This window comes from Lodderomyces elongisporus, chromosome 1 (assembly GCF_030384665.1).
Source record: "Lodderomyces elongisporus chromosome 1, complete sequence".
Lineage (NCBI taxonomy): Eukaryota > Fungi > Ascomycota > Pichiomycetes > Serinales > Debaryomycetaceae > Lodderomyces > Lodderomyces elongisporus.
The window spans coordinates 1,083,473-1,100,881 of record NC_083673.1 but is presented as its reverse complement, the minus strand read 5'-3'; the positions used below and the strand labels follow the sequence as shown (position 1 = coordinate 1,100,881).

General features: G+C 36.8%; 6 protein-coding genes across 6 annotated transcripts; 5 read left to right on the top strand and 1 right to left on the bottom strand. All coding sequences in view use genetic code 12, as the record gives it.

Moving 5' to 3' along the window:
* Positions 1-321: 321 nt before the first annotated feature.
* On the top strand, positions 322-714 carry RPS22_1 (40S ribosomal protein S22; the record flags this gene model as incomplete). The annotated part of the gene is made up of 1 exon (XM_001527837.1): positions 322-714. The coding sequence occupies one exon, from the start codon at positions 322-324 to the stop codon at positions 712-714; it is 393 nt and encodes a 130-aa protein (XP_001527887.1).
* A 494-nt stretch (positions 715-1,208) lies between these two features.
* RPS14 (ribosomal protein S14, S11) lies at positions 1,209-2,325 on the top strand (the record flags this gene model as incomplete). The annotated part of the gene is made up of 3 exons (XM_001527836.2): positions 1,209-1,218; positions 1,736-1,777; positions 1,937-2,325. 3 exons carry the CDS (start codon positions 1,209-1,211, stop codon positions 2,323-2,325), a joined length of 441 nt encoding a protein of 146 aa, XP_001527886.2.
* A 1,341-nt stretch (positions 2,326-3,666) lies between these two features.
* Positions 3,667-5,049, top strand: PVL30_000395 (uncharacterized protein; the record flags this gene model as incomplete). Its single annotated transcript, XM_001527835.2, has 1 exon — positions 3,667-5,049. One exon carries the CDS (start codon positions 3,667-3,669, stop codon positions 5,047-5,049), a length of 1,383 nt encoding a protein of 460 aa, XP_001527885.1.
* A 1,234-nt stretch (positions 5,050-6,283) lies between these two features.
* On the top strand, positions 6,284-7,972 carry PVL30_000394 (uncharacterized protein; the record flags this gene model as incomplete). Its single annotated transcript, XM_001527834.2, has 1 exon — positions 6,284-7,972. The coding sequence occupies one exon, from the start codon at positions 6,284-6,286 to the stop codon at positions 7,970-7,972; it is 1,689 nt and encodes a 562-aa protein (XP_001527884.2).
* Positions 7,973-8,677: 705 nt separating this feature from the next.
* On the top strand, positions 8,678-9,454 carry PVL30_000393 (uncharacterized protein; the record flags this gene model as incomplete). The annotated part of the gene is made up of 1 exon (XM_001527832.2): positions 8,678-9,454. One exon carries the CDS (start codon positions 8,678-8,680, stop codon positions 9,452-9,454), a length of 777 nt encoding a protein of 258 aa, XP_001527882.2.
* A 274-nt stretch (positions 9,455-9,728) lies between these two features.
* Positions 9,729-16,925, bottom strand: BPH1 (beige protein-like 1; the record flags this gene model as incomplete). The annotated part of the gene is made up of 1 exon (XM_001527831.2): positions 9,729-16,925. The coding sequence occupies one exon, from the start codon at positions 16,923-16,925 to the stop codon at positions 9,729-9,731; it is 7,197 nt and encodes a 2,398-aa protein (XP_001527881.2).
* Between the last annotated feature and the right edge of the window lie 484 nt (positions 16,926-17,409).

Genomic DNA, 17,409 nt, shown 5'->3' with positions numbered 1-17,409 from the left:
AGAATGAAAAAGTAAAAAAAAAAAGTGGGAAAAAAAATCATTCTCGCAGCTAGTCATTGAATTTTTCCCATCCTCGAGAGTCACGTGATAATAAAATTCTTTTGTCAGTCTAGAGAGAGAAAGAGAGAGAGAGAGAGAAAAGAAGAGGAAGAGAAATACACTTGTCTAATTTTTTTTTTCAATTTTGTGTCAAGAAAGAGGGAAATCTGCGAAATTGAAAAATTTCATACTGGAAGAGTTAGAAGAGGTACCTGTTTTCAATTTATTTTACACAGTTACCATTTCCACAACCACCACCACCACAACAGTAACAACAGCAATATGACCAGAACCTCCGTTTTAGCAGATGCTTTGAATGCCATTAACAACGCCGAGAAGACCGGTAAGAGACAAGTTCTCATTAGACCATCATCAAAGGTTATTATCAGATTCCTCACTGTTATGCAAAAACACGGTTACATTGGTGAATTCGAATACATTGATGACCACAGATCAGGTAAGATTGTTGTTCAATTGAACGGTAGATTGAACAAGTGTGGTGTTATCTCACCAAGATTCAACGTCAAGATTGGTGACATTGAGAGATGGACTGACAACTTGTTGCCAGCTAGACAATTCGGTTACGTTATCTTGACCACTTCAGCTGGTATCATGGACCACGAAGAAGCCAGAAGAAAGCACGTTTCTGGTAAGATCTTGGGTTTCGTCTACTAAACGGGGATATTACACTAGTATCATTACATACATAAACATTGTACAATATACACCACGCACATAATACATTTTTATAGGAACTTGCTTGGAAGATACTTGCAAGCTCTACAACGTAGACTTTAGGATGCAAGAACATCATACACCCGTCCATCTCTACATAAATTCTGTTAATCATTCTTCTTATGTTACATATGGCTTGCCGTATGCAGCAAGCTGTTTGAACTTACCTCTAGTTGATTGTAAGCTACCTTTGTATAATGGTACCTATCTTTCGGTGGAACGTAATTAGGGCTTAGCCCTAAGTGTCGTGCGACACAGTGGCGCATTTTTTTTAATCCATATTTTCTCACTCTCTCACTCTCTCTTTCTCTCCAGATTTCCGACATTGAGGATACCCACGACACTCGATGAGACTAGGAAAAAATCGTGAAATATTTGATAGTTCCCTCCGGTAGATACTTGTTACATCAACACATATAGACCATCAACACAACATGTCAGCTGGTATGTCATTACAATAGAGGAAAGTACTGAAGGAACAAGTGAATTGCGAGAGACCATGTAATACCACCAAACAGATAGTGAGAAAGTAGAATAGTGAAAGACTTAAAGACTTCAAGAGTGAAATTGAGTGTGAAAGAGTAAAATACAAGGAGAAAGCTGAACAAGTAAACAGAGTGAGCGGCTACTTTATTCCAACTACAAGGGCTCTCAAGATACAGAAAAAAAGTGGGAGGGGAGTAGGCGTCGTCACTCCTATGGACCTACTATTTTCTTTATAGAGATTTTTTTTTTTGGGAGTGGCAGGGGGCAGATGCCTATGCTATTCTGCAATAATTGGCATATTGTTACCTATCTTTTTTTTTGTTTACGAGTCGTTCTCCTTTTCTTTTCATGCTTTTGCAATCACGAACCTATTAATTCCATTGATTGAGATAAAAATTAGTTTTTGGAGCATCGTCAGATGTATAAATTGAGGGTCTTTAAGTTTATGCAGAATTTATTTTAATCTTCTTTTCAGAGCTTTGGAGTCTTTCAAATCTTAGTGCAATTTTATATCATGGTTTAGTTTCGAGTCTCTTTACCAGATGATTTCGAGATAATTACTTTATTCACAAGTGTTTGAGTACTTTAAACTGGTTCTTTTTGATTCTTTTCAAACATAATCAATTTTAATGTCATTAGGATAATTTACTAACTTTTTTTTTTCTTTTTCAAATAGATCGTTCCCAAGTTTTCGGTGTCGCAAGAATTTTTGCTTCATTCAATGATACATTCGTGCATGTCACTGATTTGTCCGGTAAGGAAACCATTGCCAGAGTTACTGGTGGTATGAAAGTCAAGGCTGACAGAGATGAATCATCCCCATACGCTGCTATGTTGGCTGCCCAAGATGTTGCTGCTAAATGTAAGGAAGTTGGTATCACTGCCGTCCACATCAAATTGAGAGCTACTGGTGGTACTAAGACCAAGACCCCAGGTCCAGGTGGTCAATCCGCTTTGAGAGCTTTGGCTAGATCCGGTTTGAGAATTGGAAGAATCGAAGATGTTACCCCAGTTCCATCCGATTCCACCAGAAGAAAGGGTGGTAGAAGAGGTAGAAGATTATAGTTGTGCTGTTCTTTTTTTGCTGCAGAACTATTCTTCAACATATCTTTACGACCAAATTTTTACCCCTATAGCCATCATCCTCATAATGTATTTTAGTTTTAATATACACCCCTTATACTGTTAGCTATATCATTTCTCTTGTTCCATCAACTCGACTATAATCATGAAAACGACGTGAAATGTTGTCTCCTCTATTTTTTTTTTAGTTCCTTGTTTATTTTAATTTTTAAACCTTTTCTTGAAAACATATATCCTAAAATAATGTTAATTACATCATACACAATCGCTCAACGCTATTACACAATAAATATGCAAACGATACAATATTGAAGCTTATGGATTTTAAAAAGAAATCTATTTTGAAGAATGAAGAGGAGAGAGAAAGTAGAACAAAGATATGACTGTCGTTGAGATGTTGTTTATTGCTGCAAAAATGAATTGAACCATGAAACAAGACAACTTTCCTTTCCAAGAACAAGAGATTTAGCATATATCAAGAAACACTTTTAAGTTGGAAAGAGAAAACAAACAAAAAAATTAAAGTGTCTCTTTCTTAGCCTCGCAACTTATCCAAACTATTCTTTAAAGATTACTGAAAACTCTTGAGGTAGAGAATTTTTTTTTTTTTTTGGTTCAAATCGTATTGAAAGAATTAGATGCATTGATTAATACCATCACCAACACTGTTTCTCTTTCTTCTTTTCTTACAAACACAAGTTGCAACACGATGCTCCATATAAATTAGAGACACTGCTTAGAAATGGGCTGATGAGAAGTGAAAATTGGAGATGGTGTTCTATATAGTTGTTAGCACTTTCGCTTTTCAATACCCAATAGAGTTCAAATGTGCAAGCTAATGGTTTGCTTGAGGTAAATGAATTAAACAAATAAAGGGGGTGGGATGGAGAGAGAAAGAGAGAGAGAGAGAGAGAGAGAGAGAAAGGAACTCTAGAAATTTAACACCCCTTTAACCAATTAGTTTTTCCTATTCGAGTCAAGAGATCCGAGTCTTTTTTTTTTAATCTATTTATTTATTTATTTATTTCTTTCTTTCCTCAATGCAAGATATGTGATATGATAAGAAAAACAAGTTGAAAGTCCCGTTCCTATTACAATAGATGTCAGTTTCTATTTTGCGTATTAGATATCAAACATGCATACAGTTTACCAAATTGCTTATCAGTTACCATTCTTTGGTCTCTAATATATAAACATGGTTGATCTTGCCGTCCCTCGATTGAGAGGCAATAAGCAGTGGTTTTCAAAGTAACTGTACAACACAGTATACTATACAAAAACACATACAAAATAAAAAGAGAAGCTAGCTTTGTTCAATAAGATATGAATGAAATTTTATTCTTTACAAGTCTTTTGGCTTTAGTGATTCTTTTCAATTACAAAGGAGCTAAACATCTTTTTGAAACAAAATTTGGACAAGTCATTTCCCTTTGCCAGAATACAAAAGGCACTGCTGGAGAAAACAAGACAAGTTATGGCAATGACAATGGTGAAAATAAAGCTAAAAAAGGTTCGTATGGTAAGAATGAGTCTATTCCTAAACCAAAACCATTGATGATAACCCCAGAAGAGGTTGCGCGCTATGATGATCGACCATGGAGACCGTTTAGATGGCCCTACCATCAAACAATGTCGATTTTTAAGTTAGACATGGATCACTGGTTGGACATGGACAAGTACTATCAACATTACATCGACGAGAAGAAACGTATAAGGTTGACGTACGGCAAGGAGAACTTTGATTGTTTGCCGGAAGGGTACGATGCTGCTGTCGAATTGATGGAGACAGTAGTTGACCATATGATTTTAAGATACCCATTGCTTTTTACAGTTTTGAAAAACGGCGAATGGACAAAGCAAGGTAAAATTATCAAGAATGAAATAACTCAAGAAGTACTTGACATGACCAAACCATTGAAGCAAGATCCTTTGGTGTATGTTTCTAAACTAGCAAAAGAAGACTTTTATGTTGTGAAGCGCAATGAATCAGATGGCAAACACTATTTAGTTGCAGCAGCAGTTCCATTTCCAGGTGGTTCATTTGGAATCAATCAAAAAATTGGCAGGAATCTTGATGTTATCCATACTGATGTTCCATATTACGAAACCAAGTTGAAGAAATCAATGGAGCGTTGGTTTGAAAAAATGAGACCTGAGGACCCAGTGGAGAGGGCTAGCTGGTATATCACATGGGATACCAAGCTTAAAGTCAATAACATTTACCAAGTTCCCGAGTTTAAACCTAATTTGGACCTTGAAATTAAAGATACCGATCCACGTGAATTTAATGTACGTGTTGAAAGACAGACATTAAGGCGTTTACCTAAATCGCAGGCTATAATTTTTACAAACCATCCAGTCTTTTATTCCATTGAAGAGATGAAGGACGAGCCAATGATTCCATCACTTTTAAAGAAAATATTGTACGAAGGGCCAGAGGACATTTTAAAGTACAAAAATTTTCAAAAGATACGTGATCACTTATCTCCTTACTTGGATTCCTTGATAAAGAGGCAATTGGAATTGGGTATCATCAATGAGGACACTCCATTAAAGACTCAACCAAATTATCCGTTTGCCCATTGGGTGAAGGATAATTTGAATAGAAGCGATAGCGAAGGGTGGACCAACCCAAGCCCGGTTTATAACAAGTCAGATCTAAAGACCAAAAGTTTCGACCCAAATAAGCTTGCCGGAAATGAGTAATTTGCATTAGAGGTTGCTGGATGCCGGGTACTGGGTATTGGGTATTTGGGTATTTGGGTATTGGGTGTTTTGTGTTGGCAGTTCATAACAGGCAGTTGGTTCTTGGAGGTTGAAAGATTCAAAAGAATATAGATGTATAAAAAATAAATGGATTTCATCAAAAAAAAGAAGAAAAAGAACAACAACAACAACAACAACAACAAAATAAAGTCAGCGACAAGAGTGAAAAAAGAAAACAACAACAAAGTGCTTACTTAGGATTCCGTATTGTAAGTTTGTATTTGAAATAAACTCTTTTTTAATAATATAGTCTTTCGCATTCAAGCCCAGATATATCTATAGGGCTTTGAACAGAGCATAAATTACGGTCTGCATAACTGCCTAGTCTACAAATGGGCTTTGTACCTAAGTTGAACTTACTTCAGATCCACTTCACATTGACTGCAATAGTTTGATGAACAGAAATAGCTTGAGTATAAATCCCAGAATTGTCAGAGAGAAAGACGCTAAAGGAAATTAAAAAAAGAAATATAATAAAAAAAAAAAACTAAATTTTAAATACGGAATTCTCGCAATGCGGAAACGGAAGATCTGGGGTGGAGGGGGAGAAGAAACACAAAAGTTTCATTTAGGAAGGAATCTAAAAAACTAAAACTCCTCTGAATAGGCACACTCTGGTATAATCGAGAAGAGATTTCATATTTGACCAAAGAAAGAGCATACGGACTTTATATTTTGACATAATCACAATATCAAGCTAATTGGAGGTAAGCAGTATAAGTTTTTGAAAGAAATTCATAATTTTGCATATATTGCTCCACTTGGAAGCTTTTGGATAAATTGCTATTCTAGAGGGAGGCTTTAACCCAAATAAGTACAAAGAGGAGATATTCATTTACTATAGTAATTGGTAAATTTATATGTACTTTGATACAATTCATGAAAGCACAAGTAAACAGGTGGTGGAGATTATTTTTCTGCAAATTCAACTTGGCTCAATTTCGTACAATTCAACATAGCTCAATTGTGTTTAAATCACTACAGTTTCATCATTATCAAATAACTTTAAGAAGCTTGAAATAAGTTTTAATAAGTCTAAATTAACTTCCATTCATATTCTTTGAATTCACCCATAAAACTGTACTGAATAGAATAGAACAGAATAGAATAGGATATACAAATATATATATATATAAATATATATATTGTTACATATAGACTCAGCCAAAGAGAGATGCCCGTTTCAACAAAGCTAAGGAGCTTGATTCCGCCGTTTTCACTCAAAACAGTCATTGCATGTCTATTATGGTATACAGTTTCATCGGTGACATCTCAACTAACCAAACTAATTTTGACCAAGTTTACTTATCCATTGTTTTTATCACAATGTCAATTTTTGCTCGGCGCCACTTTGGCATTCTGTCTTATCACATTAGCAAGTTGGTATCCCTCGCTTGAGGAGTGTTTTCCCAAAGGTAGTCTTCCTGCGCAAAGTCGTCAGATGGAACCTATTCTATCACTCGCCATGTTACTCAAGATTCTTCCCCTTGGATTGTTCCAGTTTATTGGGAAATACTTGTCACTAAGTGCCACATCTTTAATACCGTTGGCAACCAACTCAAGCATCAAGGCGTTGAGCCCAATGTTGATTGTCCTTGGGTATAGGATTTTCTACAAAGTTGTGTTTCCCTTCATTACTTATGCATCATTAGTACCTTTGCTAGCGGGGGTTGTGCTCATCATCTCGTCCGATTCGGGGACAACTGGTTTGTTTATCAACGATAATAATGAACTTGATAGTAGACACATCAAGGGATTGACCTTTTGCCTCTTGAGTACAGTTGTTTTTGCTGCTCAGAACATATATGGTAAGCAATTAATTACTTGGGATAGCGACTACAAAATTCATAACCCAGCCTCCTTGGTGTTGAACACGGATCCATCAAGACCGTCTACTCCTATGCCATTTTCAATACACGTGGAAAAATCAACCACTCCAGTTGATTATTTTGATTCAAACATCGGAGCAAAGAACAATCACAACAACAACAACTACAATAACAATAACAACAACAACTACAACAACAACAATGATAACAACAACAATGATAACAACAATAATAACAATAACAATAATAACAACAAGAATAAAAATAAAAACTTTTTGTATGTACGACAGAGAACCAATTCACTTCACTTACCATATTCAACCTCAGATCTTACGTTGGATGAAATGAAAGAGAGCCACCTACTTGGATCACCACCAAGTGCACAGAATAGTAATAAAAATCCTAGCCATTCTTCTCCGTTTCCTTCATACGAAAACATGGCGTTGCAAAACAATACCAACGTAAACAATCCATTTGCTTATTTCATCAACAAGTTTGAATTGCATAAACTTGCCAAACCAGACAAGATGACAATTATTCTCTACTGTTCGTTAATCGGGTCCTCATTTTCCATAGGTGGGTTTGTTATGAACGAGTTGCCCAAAATGTATCGACAATTTAGTGATACTGAATTTGGTATGGAAGACACAATAGATACAGCTTCGGAGTTTCTAACCATTATGGTACTCATCTTTTTGGACAGTATCTCTCATTTTCTTCAAACGCTTTTGGCATTCCACCTTTTGGGTTCTATTCCGGCATTGTCATACTCAATTGCGTCAATGTTGAAGAGGATAGTGTTGATAACGATTAGTTTAATTGTCACCATAGGCTACTCCACCACCACTAAAGCTACCACTGCCATTTCCGCCACCAACTCGGATGATGGCGATCCAGTTGCAGTCATTGCACCTGTGCCTGGGAAAACTCACGTAAATATGCTTACCCGACAACAAGTTGCAGGTCTTGCACTTATCGCCATGGGATTATATTGTTATGACAGATGGGGGTCGCGAAGTTTAAAAAGTAGATAGATATTGCTTAAGTACAATGATTTAGAATAAATTTATAAATTTATAAATTTATACATTTTTGAAAACGTAAAAAAAGGGAAAAAGAGAAATTTTTATGAAAAGTATATAGAATGTCTGGAGGCTAGAATGCCCAGCTGGGACCTAGTTGTGAACGAACGAACAAATATTCATCCATTGCACAACCCCAACCACGCCCGCATTTTCCGTGACTAATAAGATCCTTCTTTCTTCGAAGAAAAAAAAAGAGACCACTAGTATTACTTTAGTATGCGTTGTAGAGAGTAACAATCGTAGTGAATAAGGTTCCAAAGTCCAACTGTAAAGTCTTCTTTCAGGAACAAAGAAATTGCCACCCTACAATAATACGCATACGTTGTACAATAGAGAAGAAAAGAAGAAGAAAAGAAAAAGAAAAGAAAAAGAAAAAGAGGAAAAGAAGTTGAAGAGATGGAATAAATTTTCATTGAAATTTTTGAGAACAAAAATATCATCGACAAAAAAAAAAAAAAAAAAAAAAAACAAAATTCAACAGACTTTGGAAAGCTTCCCATTAACAACTAATTGTAAGCTATGTGCAGGACATATAGAAAAGCCGCAAACACGTTTTCCAAAGCGGTTTTTTGAGATAGAGTGATTTAAATTTCACAACGTAATTGCTTATCAAGCTGAACCTCGAATCAATTTAAATTAAAGTTACTTAACAAAATGAGACATATTCAGTTGGCAATTATCTTATTTTCAATTATTACAACAACCTGCGCCCTTGGATTTAATGGGAAATTGGTTAATATTCCTGAAAGAGTCTCAGATATACCAAAAGATGTAACGACCAGCGCCAAGATCCCCAATATCCAGAATTTGGCTTATCGTACCAGGGTAGACTTGTATAGCCTCAATGATTCCAAGGATACAAAAAGTTTTAAGCCACAGAGGGCACTGGTGGATAAAAACAACAATTTTATATTTGAAGGACTAAATGAAGGCGAGTATCAATTGATTGTCAACTCTTACGATGTTACCTTCCATAACAACATCTACAGGATCAAAGTTGGCGATGATGAAATAATAGCTTTTGAAAATCCATTGGGATATGACAGTTATAATACTTCGTCAGCTACAAAGATCGATCATGACAAACCACTTCAACTAAGGTATAAAGAAACTAAGCAGTTCTACGAGAGGTCAGGAGGAACACTCGTGGATATGGCCATGAACAGCCCTTTTGGCTTTATATTCAAAAACAGAATGTATACTATCCTATTCACAGTGTGCTTGGCCATTATGGCTGCACCATATGTATTGCAATGGATCAACCCCGAATTAGCCGCCGAGTTGAATGAAGCGAAAGTTCAAATGTCAAACGAGAGACAGGGAGGAGAGAGCGCAAGGAGAGGCGCCATGGGCCAAGAAATACCAATTGAGAAAATCGAGAGTAACCAGAACTATGCAAGAAGTGGCAAAATTAGTAAGAGACGGCCGTGATCAAAACATGTCTATGTATTTGTATTGCAATAGTAATTTGACAGTAAAGTTGTCCATTAAAACACTTGTATTTGGTCCTTTTTTTATTTTCAATTTTGTTTTATTTTTTTTTTTTCAATTTCAGTTCCTACTTTTCATATTTTGTATTTTCAACACTATTCATTCTAGAAATGATAACGTATATATCTTTTGACCATTCAACTCTCCTATTTTTTTTTATTTTATTATTATTTTCATTCCACGAGCCCGATTTTCCTTGTATTCTTAGCTTTCTTCAATGCTCCATGCCTAACGTGTACACTCTTCCAGTTGAATCGCCAACAACTAGCTCAAATCTACCCCTGATTAGTCTCTCGTCCTCATCTACCTCGGTTCTTTTCAAAAATTGCAAAGCAGTGATATCACCCTTCAAATGGCGTAACTTGATTTCTTGTAATAATTTCAATTCCTGCGATGAGGGGCAGTCGAGCTCAAAAATTTTGACAGTTTTACCATAGCCAAAAGCAATATAGTCCTTAGACCAATAGGGTCGTTTTTGGCTACCAAATCCTTTGCTTGTACTGTAAAAAGAGTCCAGGTCAACGCCGAAAACTACAATGATTTCCTTATCGGAAGCTTCAACCTCAACCTCAACCTCAACTTCAGCCTCAGCCTCAGCCTCAGTTCCAACCCCAGTACCAAACTTGCTATTGCCCCCACTATTAATATCAACAACTCCTTCAAAAATAATGTCACCATTAATTTCAAATACTCGTAAGTAATGACTGCAGCCATTGTCTTTGGTCAATTTCAGGTTAACAACAGCAATATTTCCATTTTCATTGGACAAGGCTAACTTGTAATTCTCACCAGGAACCAAAAGTGCATTGGGTGAGACCAAGGTGCGAATATATCGCAAGTGCGCCAAGTCCCATACCAAAATAGTACCGCTTTTATCAATACTAACAGCAATTTTGAAGCTCTTGCTTAAAAGTACTTGAACCACTGCACTCACGTGTCCTCTCAATGTCGCTTTCGCATTTAATGAACATTTGGACCCAAAACTATTATATTCCCATGCAACAAGAAGCCCATCCTCGTCTCCAGTGAGGAACTCACCTTGTCCGATTGCTGCTACTGCAGTTACATCACATTGATGAATATCTTTAAACAAAGCATCATTGACCAATATCGATCCTCCCAAATTACTCGAACTCGGCGCTTTTCTTATAAGCATATGATATTCCGATGAAATACAATTATGGCGACCAACCCATCCAGATTTCCTAGTATCCCCTGACATAGCGGATAGAAATTCAAGTTTGCAAATAGGGGCTTTTAGTTTTGATTCAAAAACAGCCTCACGCTCTTCCTTTTTTGTCCACTGTATAGCGCTAGTATATTCGCTTGGCAGGTTTAAAACCTCTTTCTTAGGGTGTGATTTAAAAAATATTTGTTTTGGAGTTTGACCAAAATTATTAATCATTCCTATTGCTGCTCTTTTCTCAATTTCATTTTCAATATTATCGATATCTATAGCACCATTATAAGAAGCATGATGAAAAACATTCAAAGCTTTGACTGCTTCCAGTCCGCACTGTTTGCTTCCAAAAATTAAATCGATCCATTCATGCAAATGAGCTGAAACATAAGGACTCTCCAAGGCTTCTCGGTTCTTTTTGATGAATATATGCGGCTTACCTTCGGCCCATGGTGGTAGCTCCACATCGTTTACAATGTCGCCATTTTGAGAAGCCCCAAATTCATACTCATTACTGTTTATAAGAAACTCAGGTAAATAGTAGAATTCTGGGATCAATTCTCTCACATCAGTGGAATTATCCTGCGAAGCTGAAAGCCAAGCTTTTTCGACCGATTTAAATAACCTATCAGCGTGATCAAATTTTCCACCTTGCAAAAGCAAATAAGACTCAACAAATGGTTTCATTCTTATCAAAAACGAACTAACAATCATTGCCGAGGAATAGTGGGTACCATAATGGAAAGGTGGTACCACTTTATCGTCTAAGCTACTTAATGCATCGTATCGCTCTTGAAATTTGTAGGATCGCTCTAAGCTTTGCGCCCCCATTGGTTTAGAGAGGTCACGAAATGTTTTTGCATCTGAAAGATTTAATTTTGCGCTTGTGTAATTTGCAATTACCCAAGGAAACACAGGATACTGTGTCATATCATTATACGTACGACCAGCTAAAGTGTTTAAAATCATTAGGTAATAAAAGTTTGAAATTTCTCCCCGAACCCATTTTCGAGTCGCCAAATTAAAACCATTTTGAGAGCCACCGGGGCTGGCAAATGCAGATATCAATCTTGCGGTCAAACTTCCATCGTCATTAGTCAACGCATCAAGAAGATCTGGCATTTTACCATTTCCAGTAGCATGTGCTTTTAATTTCCCATATAGCAGATTGCGTTCTTTTACAGAAACACAAGTAATTAGCACACTTCCTCCATCGCTGAAAAATGCTTCAAACGCATTATCTCTAAAAAGAAACAGCCTCTTTGAAACAGCACTTAATTGGTCCAAAGACCAACTTTGCACCCCGTGAGCACTATCACTGCTGAAGATATTGTTGTTGCTCTTATTTGACGTGGAGTTTATATCGGATTGAGAGTTCACTAACCTCAAGACTGGATCTCTCTGTTCAATTGGTGCTTCGTTTACGTCTATGACATTACCATCTTTAGTAATAAAATAGTTTTCAATCAAATACAAATGATATTTGCCCAATATCATTAAACTTTCGGTGGGAACTAGACCCTTTACCTGACTAACGTTCCAAAGTGACATTATTTGATCGCCAAAGAAAAGCGCTCTGCATACTCTACGATTTCGATCTTCAAATGATTCATCGTATAGCTTCGGCCCTGTGCTGCTTGTAAAATCATCACCAGCATCAGTATCTTCCTTAATCTTGATCTTATTATTATTCTTGTTATTGTTATTGTTATTGTTATTACTGTTCATACTAGTAGTGTTCTCATCCTTTCCACCCAGTTCAAAATCATGAGACCCATTGTTGCTATTTGAGCGAGAGTGAGAAGGAGAATCGGAATTTCCAATGGTATTGAGAAGAAATGGTGATTGCAAGTACGACTCTTTGCTTCCAGAATCACCAGGCAAATCTATTTTCTCGCTCTTGTTATTCGCTCGATATTTTTGAATACCAATAAACTCTTGATAATTCAAAGGAAGATCCTCTGGATACAATAGTTTCCTCATGCGCTCATCATTTTCAATATTGCCAAGCATATACGTTGTTGTAGACGGCACTATTAGGTAGAGCAACCTTGTTGATTGTTTTTTGCGGTCCCAAAATCCCCTGACAATCCTGATTTCGTCATCATATGAATCTTGATTAGCCCGCTTCATTCTTAAAATTTCTGATTTGACAATTTGTGATTGTAGTTTTTGCGAACCTTCTTCAAAGTGAAGTAAATACATATCATTTTCCCTCACAACGCCTCTTTGAAATGCCACTTGGATCATATTAGACACTCGAAGAAAGTCTATTTGAGAATATTCCGTGATTAGTAGATTATGGATTTGTTGTATATTCCTGACAAAGGGTGATATTTTCTTTATCCTAGTCAATGTTTCGACATCATTCTTCAGAACCAAATCTTCAAACATTAAAGCAAACAGTCTCATATCACCATTCAACATTGCAAGTCCATCAATCATTGCCTCTTTTCGAAGAAGGAATATGGAGCGCAAAATTGCAAAAGACTCTTCCAAATGCAAGTATTGATCCTTGTATTTTGGAGAGGCAAGACATACTCCAAGGATGAGAATAACAACCTTTGCAAGCTGCAAACCAGTCAGGTTTTCTAAACTGGTAATGGTTTGTTGATGAAATAACATAGTTTTCAAAGTAGTACAATAATCATCGTCAGGTGTGGAATTGGAGAGTTCGTCAGTTTCGTAAACAAATTTCAAAAGATACTGTACAACGCATTCGCCCAAAATGTTTTTTTTTATATGAGTGTTGGACCCGGGAAACGATTCAAAAACCAAACATAGACATGATATGTATGCATGCATGTCGTTGAGAGACAACTCATATTTAGCTTTGTATAATTCTTCATAGTAGCCACTTATTATCATCCGTATGTTGTTCTCGAAATAGCGGCCTTTTGGTAAGTCAGTAGATTCCTTGAGAAATTCTCTTAAAAGTGGAAAAGTTTCTGCAATGACAAGATTAAATAGTATTTTTCTTTTAAAGTCTTGCATACTCTTAAAAATGGGTTCCAAATCAGCACTAGACAATTGCAAAAATAATGCATTTGCCATCAAATATATCAACTTGCTAAAAGTCTCTTTAGCACAAACGAGATCTTCTCCTTCATATCTTGTAAAACTCAATTTCAAAAGACACAAAAGATCTAAGCTTTTTTCTATTAGAATAGTGATGGAAAACATCCATTCCAATAGCATCGGCAGCTGCGCTAACCAATTGACATATTGCTCAACAGCGTAAACAACTTGGAGTTCTTTGATTTGACTGGAGTTTTGTCGAGAACCCAGTATTGGAGTCGGTGGATTGCTTCCCAACACGCTTAGCCGTGAAAGTGGAAGAGCAAGGAGATCATTTGTTAGCAGGATAAATTGCGGTATAAAGAAATCTTCATTGTTTTTAGTTTTTTGTCGAATGCTTCCAAGGTACATATCATTCTTTCCATGTTCTGTGTTTGGTAACGCGCTTTGAAACACACTCTTTAAAACAGGCTCATAACTCCACCATTTGTCAAGGTATTGTGCCAAAACCGCTTCACCATGATGGTTTTCAAAAAATTTTTCAGTGATACGCCGTCCATGTAGTCTTAAAAAGCGAGCCAAAAGTTTAATCGCAGAGATTACAACTGCTCCATCAGCTGTTTTGAGTAAAAGTATGATCCAATGCATTGTTATGCAGCGTGATAATTTCTTCACGATTTTTGTAGGTGTAGACGGAGAGCAAATGAAGCTCGTTAAAGACTCTAAGGCTTTGACTGCACACTTTAATGAAGAAGAACTGTTGTGTTTGTTAGACTTTGAAGAAAGTACAAACGCAATGTACGATGATAACGAAGCAGCAAAGCCGGCGGACTGGTCCACTTTCAATAACGCACTAATAGCACCTTCAACGCGCGTTTCTAGTATTAACGAAAACTCAGCATCGGTAGTCAGCTTCATGAATTGAATGAATTTTGCTCCAAACCCTATTTGCTTCAAAACAAAAATATTGTACAGTGCATATCGCGAATTGATCAACAGGCCTTCAAGTTGGGCCAAGACAAAAGCCATGTAGCTTGCGTTGCCAAGAAGCTCAAAATCTAGCAACAAGTTTTTTAGACAGTTGTGGTTGAGCAACATGAGATCATGATTGTCATGAATCGGACCATCAACGTTAATGAGAGCTAAAGTATTGTCATTAATAAGACCACAAAATTTAAAAAGAACATCAATGAGCCCCAGCAGATCAACTTTCATAGGTGAATCAATTTCAGCTTCAACTCCAAGTTGATATTTACTCTCACTAGCATGCAAAAGCGTGCTTTCAGTAACATGCTGCTCTGAAACATAATGATTAGAGTTTAGCCTGCGAAGTACAATTGCTAGCAACTTATAGCCGCCTCGATATTCAAATTCTTGTCGTATTTGCCAGCTGGATGCAATAACCTTAAGTAGCATGACCACACATAGATAATGAATTGAGTATTCAATGTTCGAATTGGCTACTGAAACATCATGTTCTAATAACTCAATAAGTATTTGGGAAATGTCTAAAGTGTACAATGCTCGATAAATGTTGGTTGGAAAGTGCATGGTTAAGTTCATGGAACGTGATGGTTTCTCAACAGGATTCTTTTCATCTTTAATTGTACTAGCAAACGTCAGTCGCAAGTAATCGTCGCTATCAAAAAGAACCCATTTTGGATCAATTGGATTCAAACTTTTTAATAAGCAATTTCGATCTTTAAGCCAGTCCATAAACGTGGACTGCAATTTGATACTAGCATCTGTATTGTATTTTCTGTCTTCGAATTGATTGTAACTTTGTTGATGTTGCGTGCGCCATTGTGGTTGCAGCTTAGATTTAGCTTTAGCTTTAAAATTCAGTTGTGTTTGTAGTTGAGGCTGCAGTTGTGGTTGTATTTGAGGCTGCAATTGAGGTTGTGATTGCGGTTGTGGTTGCGGTTGTGATTGCGGTTGGAGTTTCACATGTGAAAGTCGTCTATACGAGAGCGTTTTTGCAATTTCCACATAAGAATTGTGGTCAAGACGTTCAACCAACTTGCTGATGTTATATTCATCTGCAGTTCTAGGGTCCCAAGTAAAACCGGGGCCCATGTAGAACAATGTCAAAATCCATTCCCAACTCAACTTGCATTTTAGTACACAGCAAGTTCTCATTATCAATTCATTATCAACAATTTCACTCATTGTGTTTGTGTTGTTAGCGTCATATAAATCGTACATCATATTGTTCACGTTATTTTTAGCATTGTTTTCTCCAACGGAAATCTTATTCCAATTTGCAAACTCTCTTGAGAGATTCGAACACGGTACGCTTTCACAATATTGTCCGTTTACATACAAACTCAATGTCGCACTTTCGTAAACCACTGCAAGCTGAACAATATCAAGTGTTAGGTTCACTTGACGGTTGAAGTTGAACTGTGAGCGGGATCTTGTTTTTAAGTTTGCAATTTCAATGATTATTTGATTGAAGCCTGAAACACAAATACTCAAAGTTGTATTTGACTGCTCTGCCGTAGGATACGAACTTGTTAGCGTAAGAATTGTTGTTGAAGACCCATCAGATTCTTCGTGTTTGTTCAATTTGAGCCACAGATATATTGTGAATGCATCCTCCAAACCTTTTTGAATAGGAAAGTTGACCTGCAGAGACGATATCAGCATATACGGGTACAATCTCGAGTGTTCGTCACATAGTTCAATTATGAGTTGCAAGATTGTGAACTTGGCAACAGGATTGGATGTCTCACGCAAGAAATGCAACATGGTGCGAGTTCGTTCAACAGTGCAGCCAACTTCAAATAGACAAATAATCATTTGTTTATAATGCTGGGCAATTGTCTCCATTGCGTCTTCCTTGTCCTTGTCCTTGTCCTTTTCCGTATCCTCGTCATCGTTTTCATTCTCATTTTGGCCATAGTCTTCTTCGTCTTTGTCTTCATTTTCCCTTAGTTCTTGAAGTTGAAAGTTATCGGAGCTGATCAATTCGAGATACTTTCCAATAAGCAAATCTAGGTAACGAGAGTTTTGAATCTTTAATGTCACATCAAATGACATTGCCAAAAGAATTTGATCTAATGCTGCAACATTTGTATCATTGTTTTCACCTTCCCCGTTCAAAATAGATGATTCCAATACCACTTTTAGATTAAAGTCAAGGTCATCTGGTTGATTATTAGTGGTATCAATGTTTGTATCCAAAACGTCTTGTTTGAAATCATGATCCATAGCTTACATGTATAGAATAAAAACAATATAATAGTAGGTGTACATAAACAAGTAGGTATATGTATGTGTATATATTAGTGAAATGCCGGTTCTTTCACGATTGTGCCAGAGACAAATCTTGTATTAAATTCATGCTTTAACAGAGTTTGGTACTCTAAGCTCGATGTCGTCATAAAGTGTCTTATACATCGGAAGCGGGGGAGCACCGGATGGTAGCGCAAACATTATAGATACACATCTATATACACATATACACATCTATATACGCATATACTCGATATGCCGGGGGGCAATAAAGCGGAGACGGCGTTTAAAGTTTTACGAGAAAGCAAAAAGAAGAAAAGAGAAGGAAAGAGAGAGAAAAAGAATGTAAAGAAGTTAGTGGGTAACGAGTAATACAGGAAAAGCGGGGAAGAACTCGGACAAAAACAAGGAAAGCGTAAAAAAGCGTAAAAAAGGGTAAAGAAGGGTAAGGAAGGGTAAG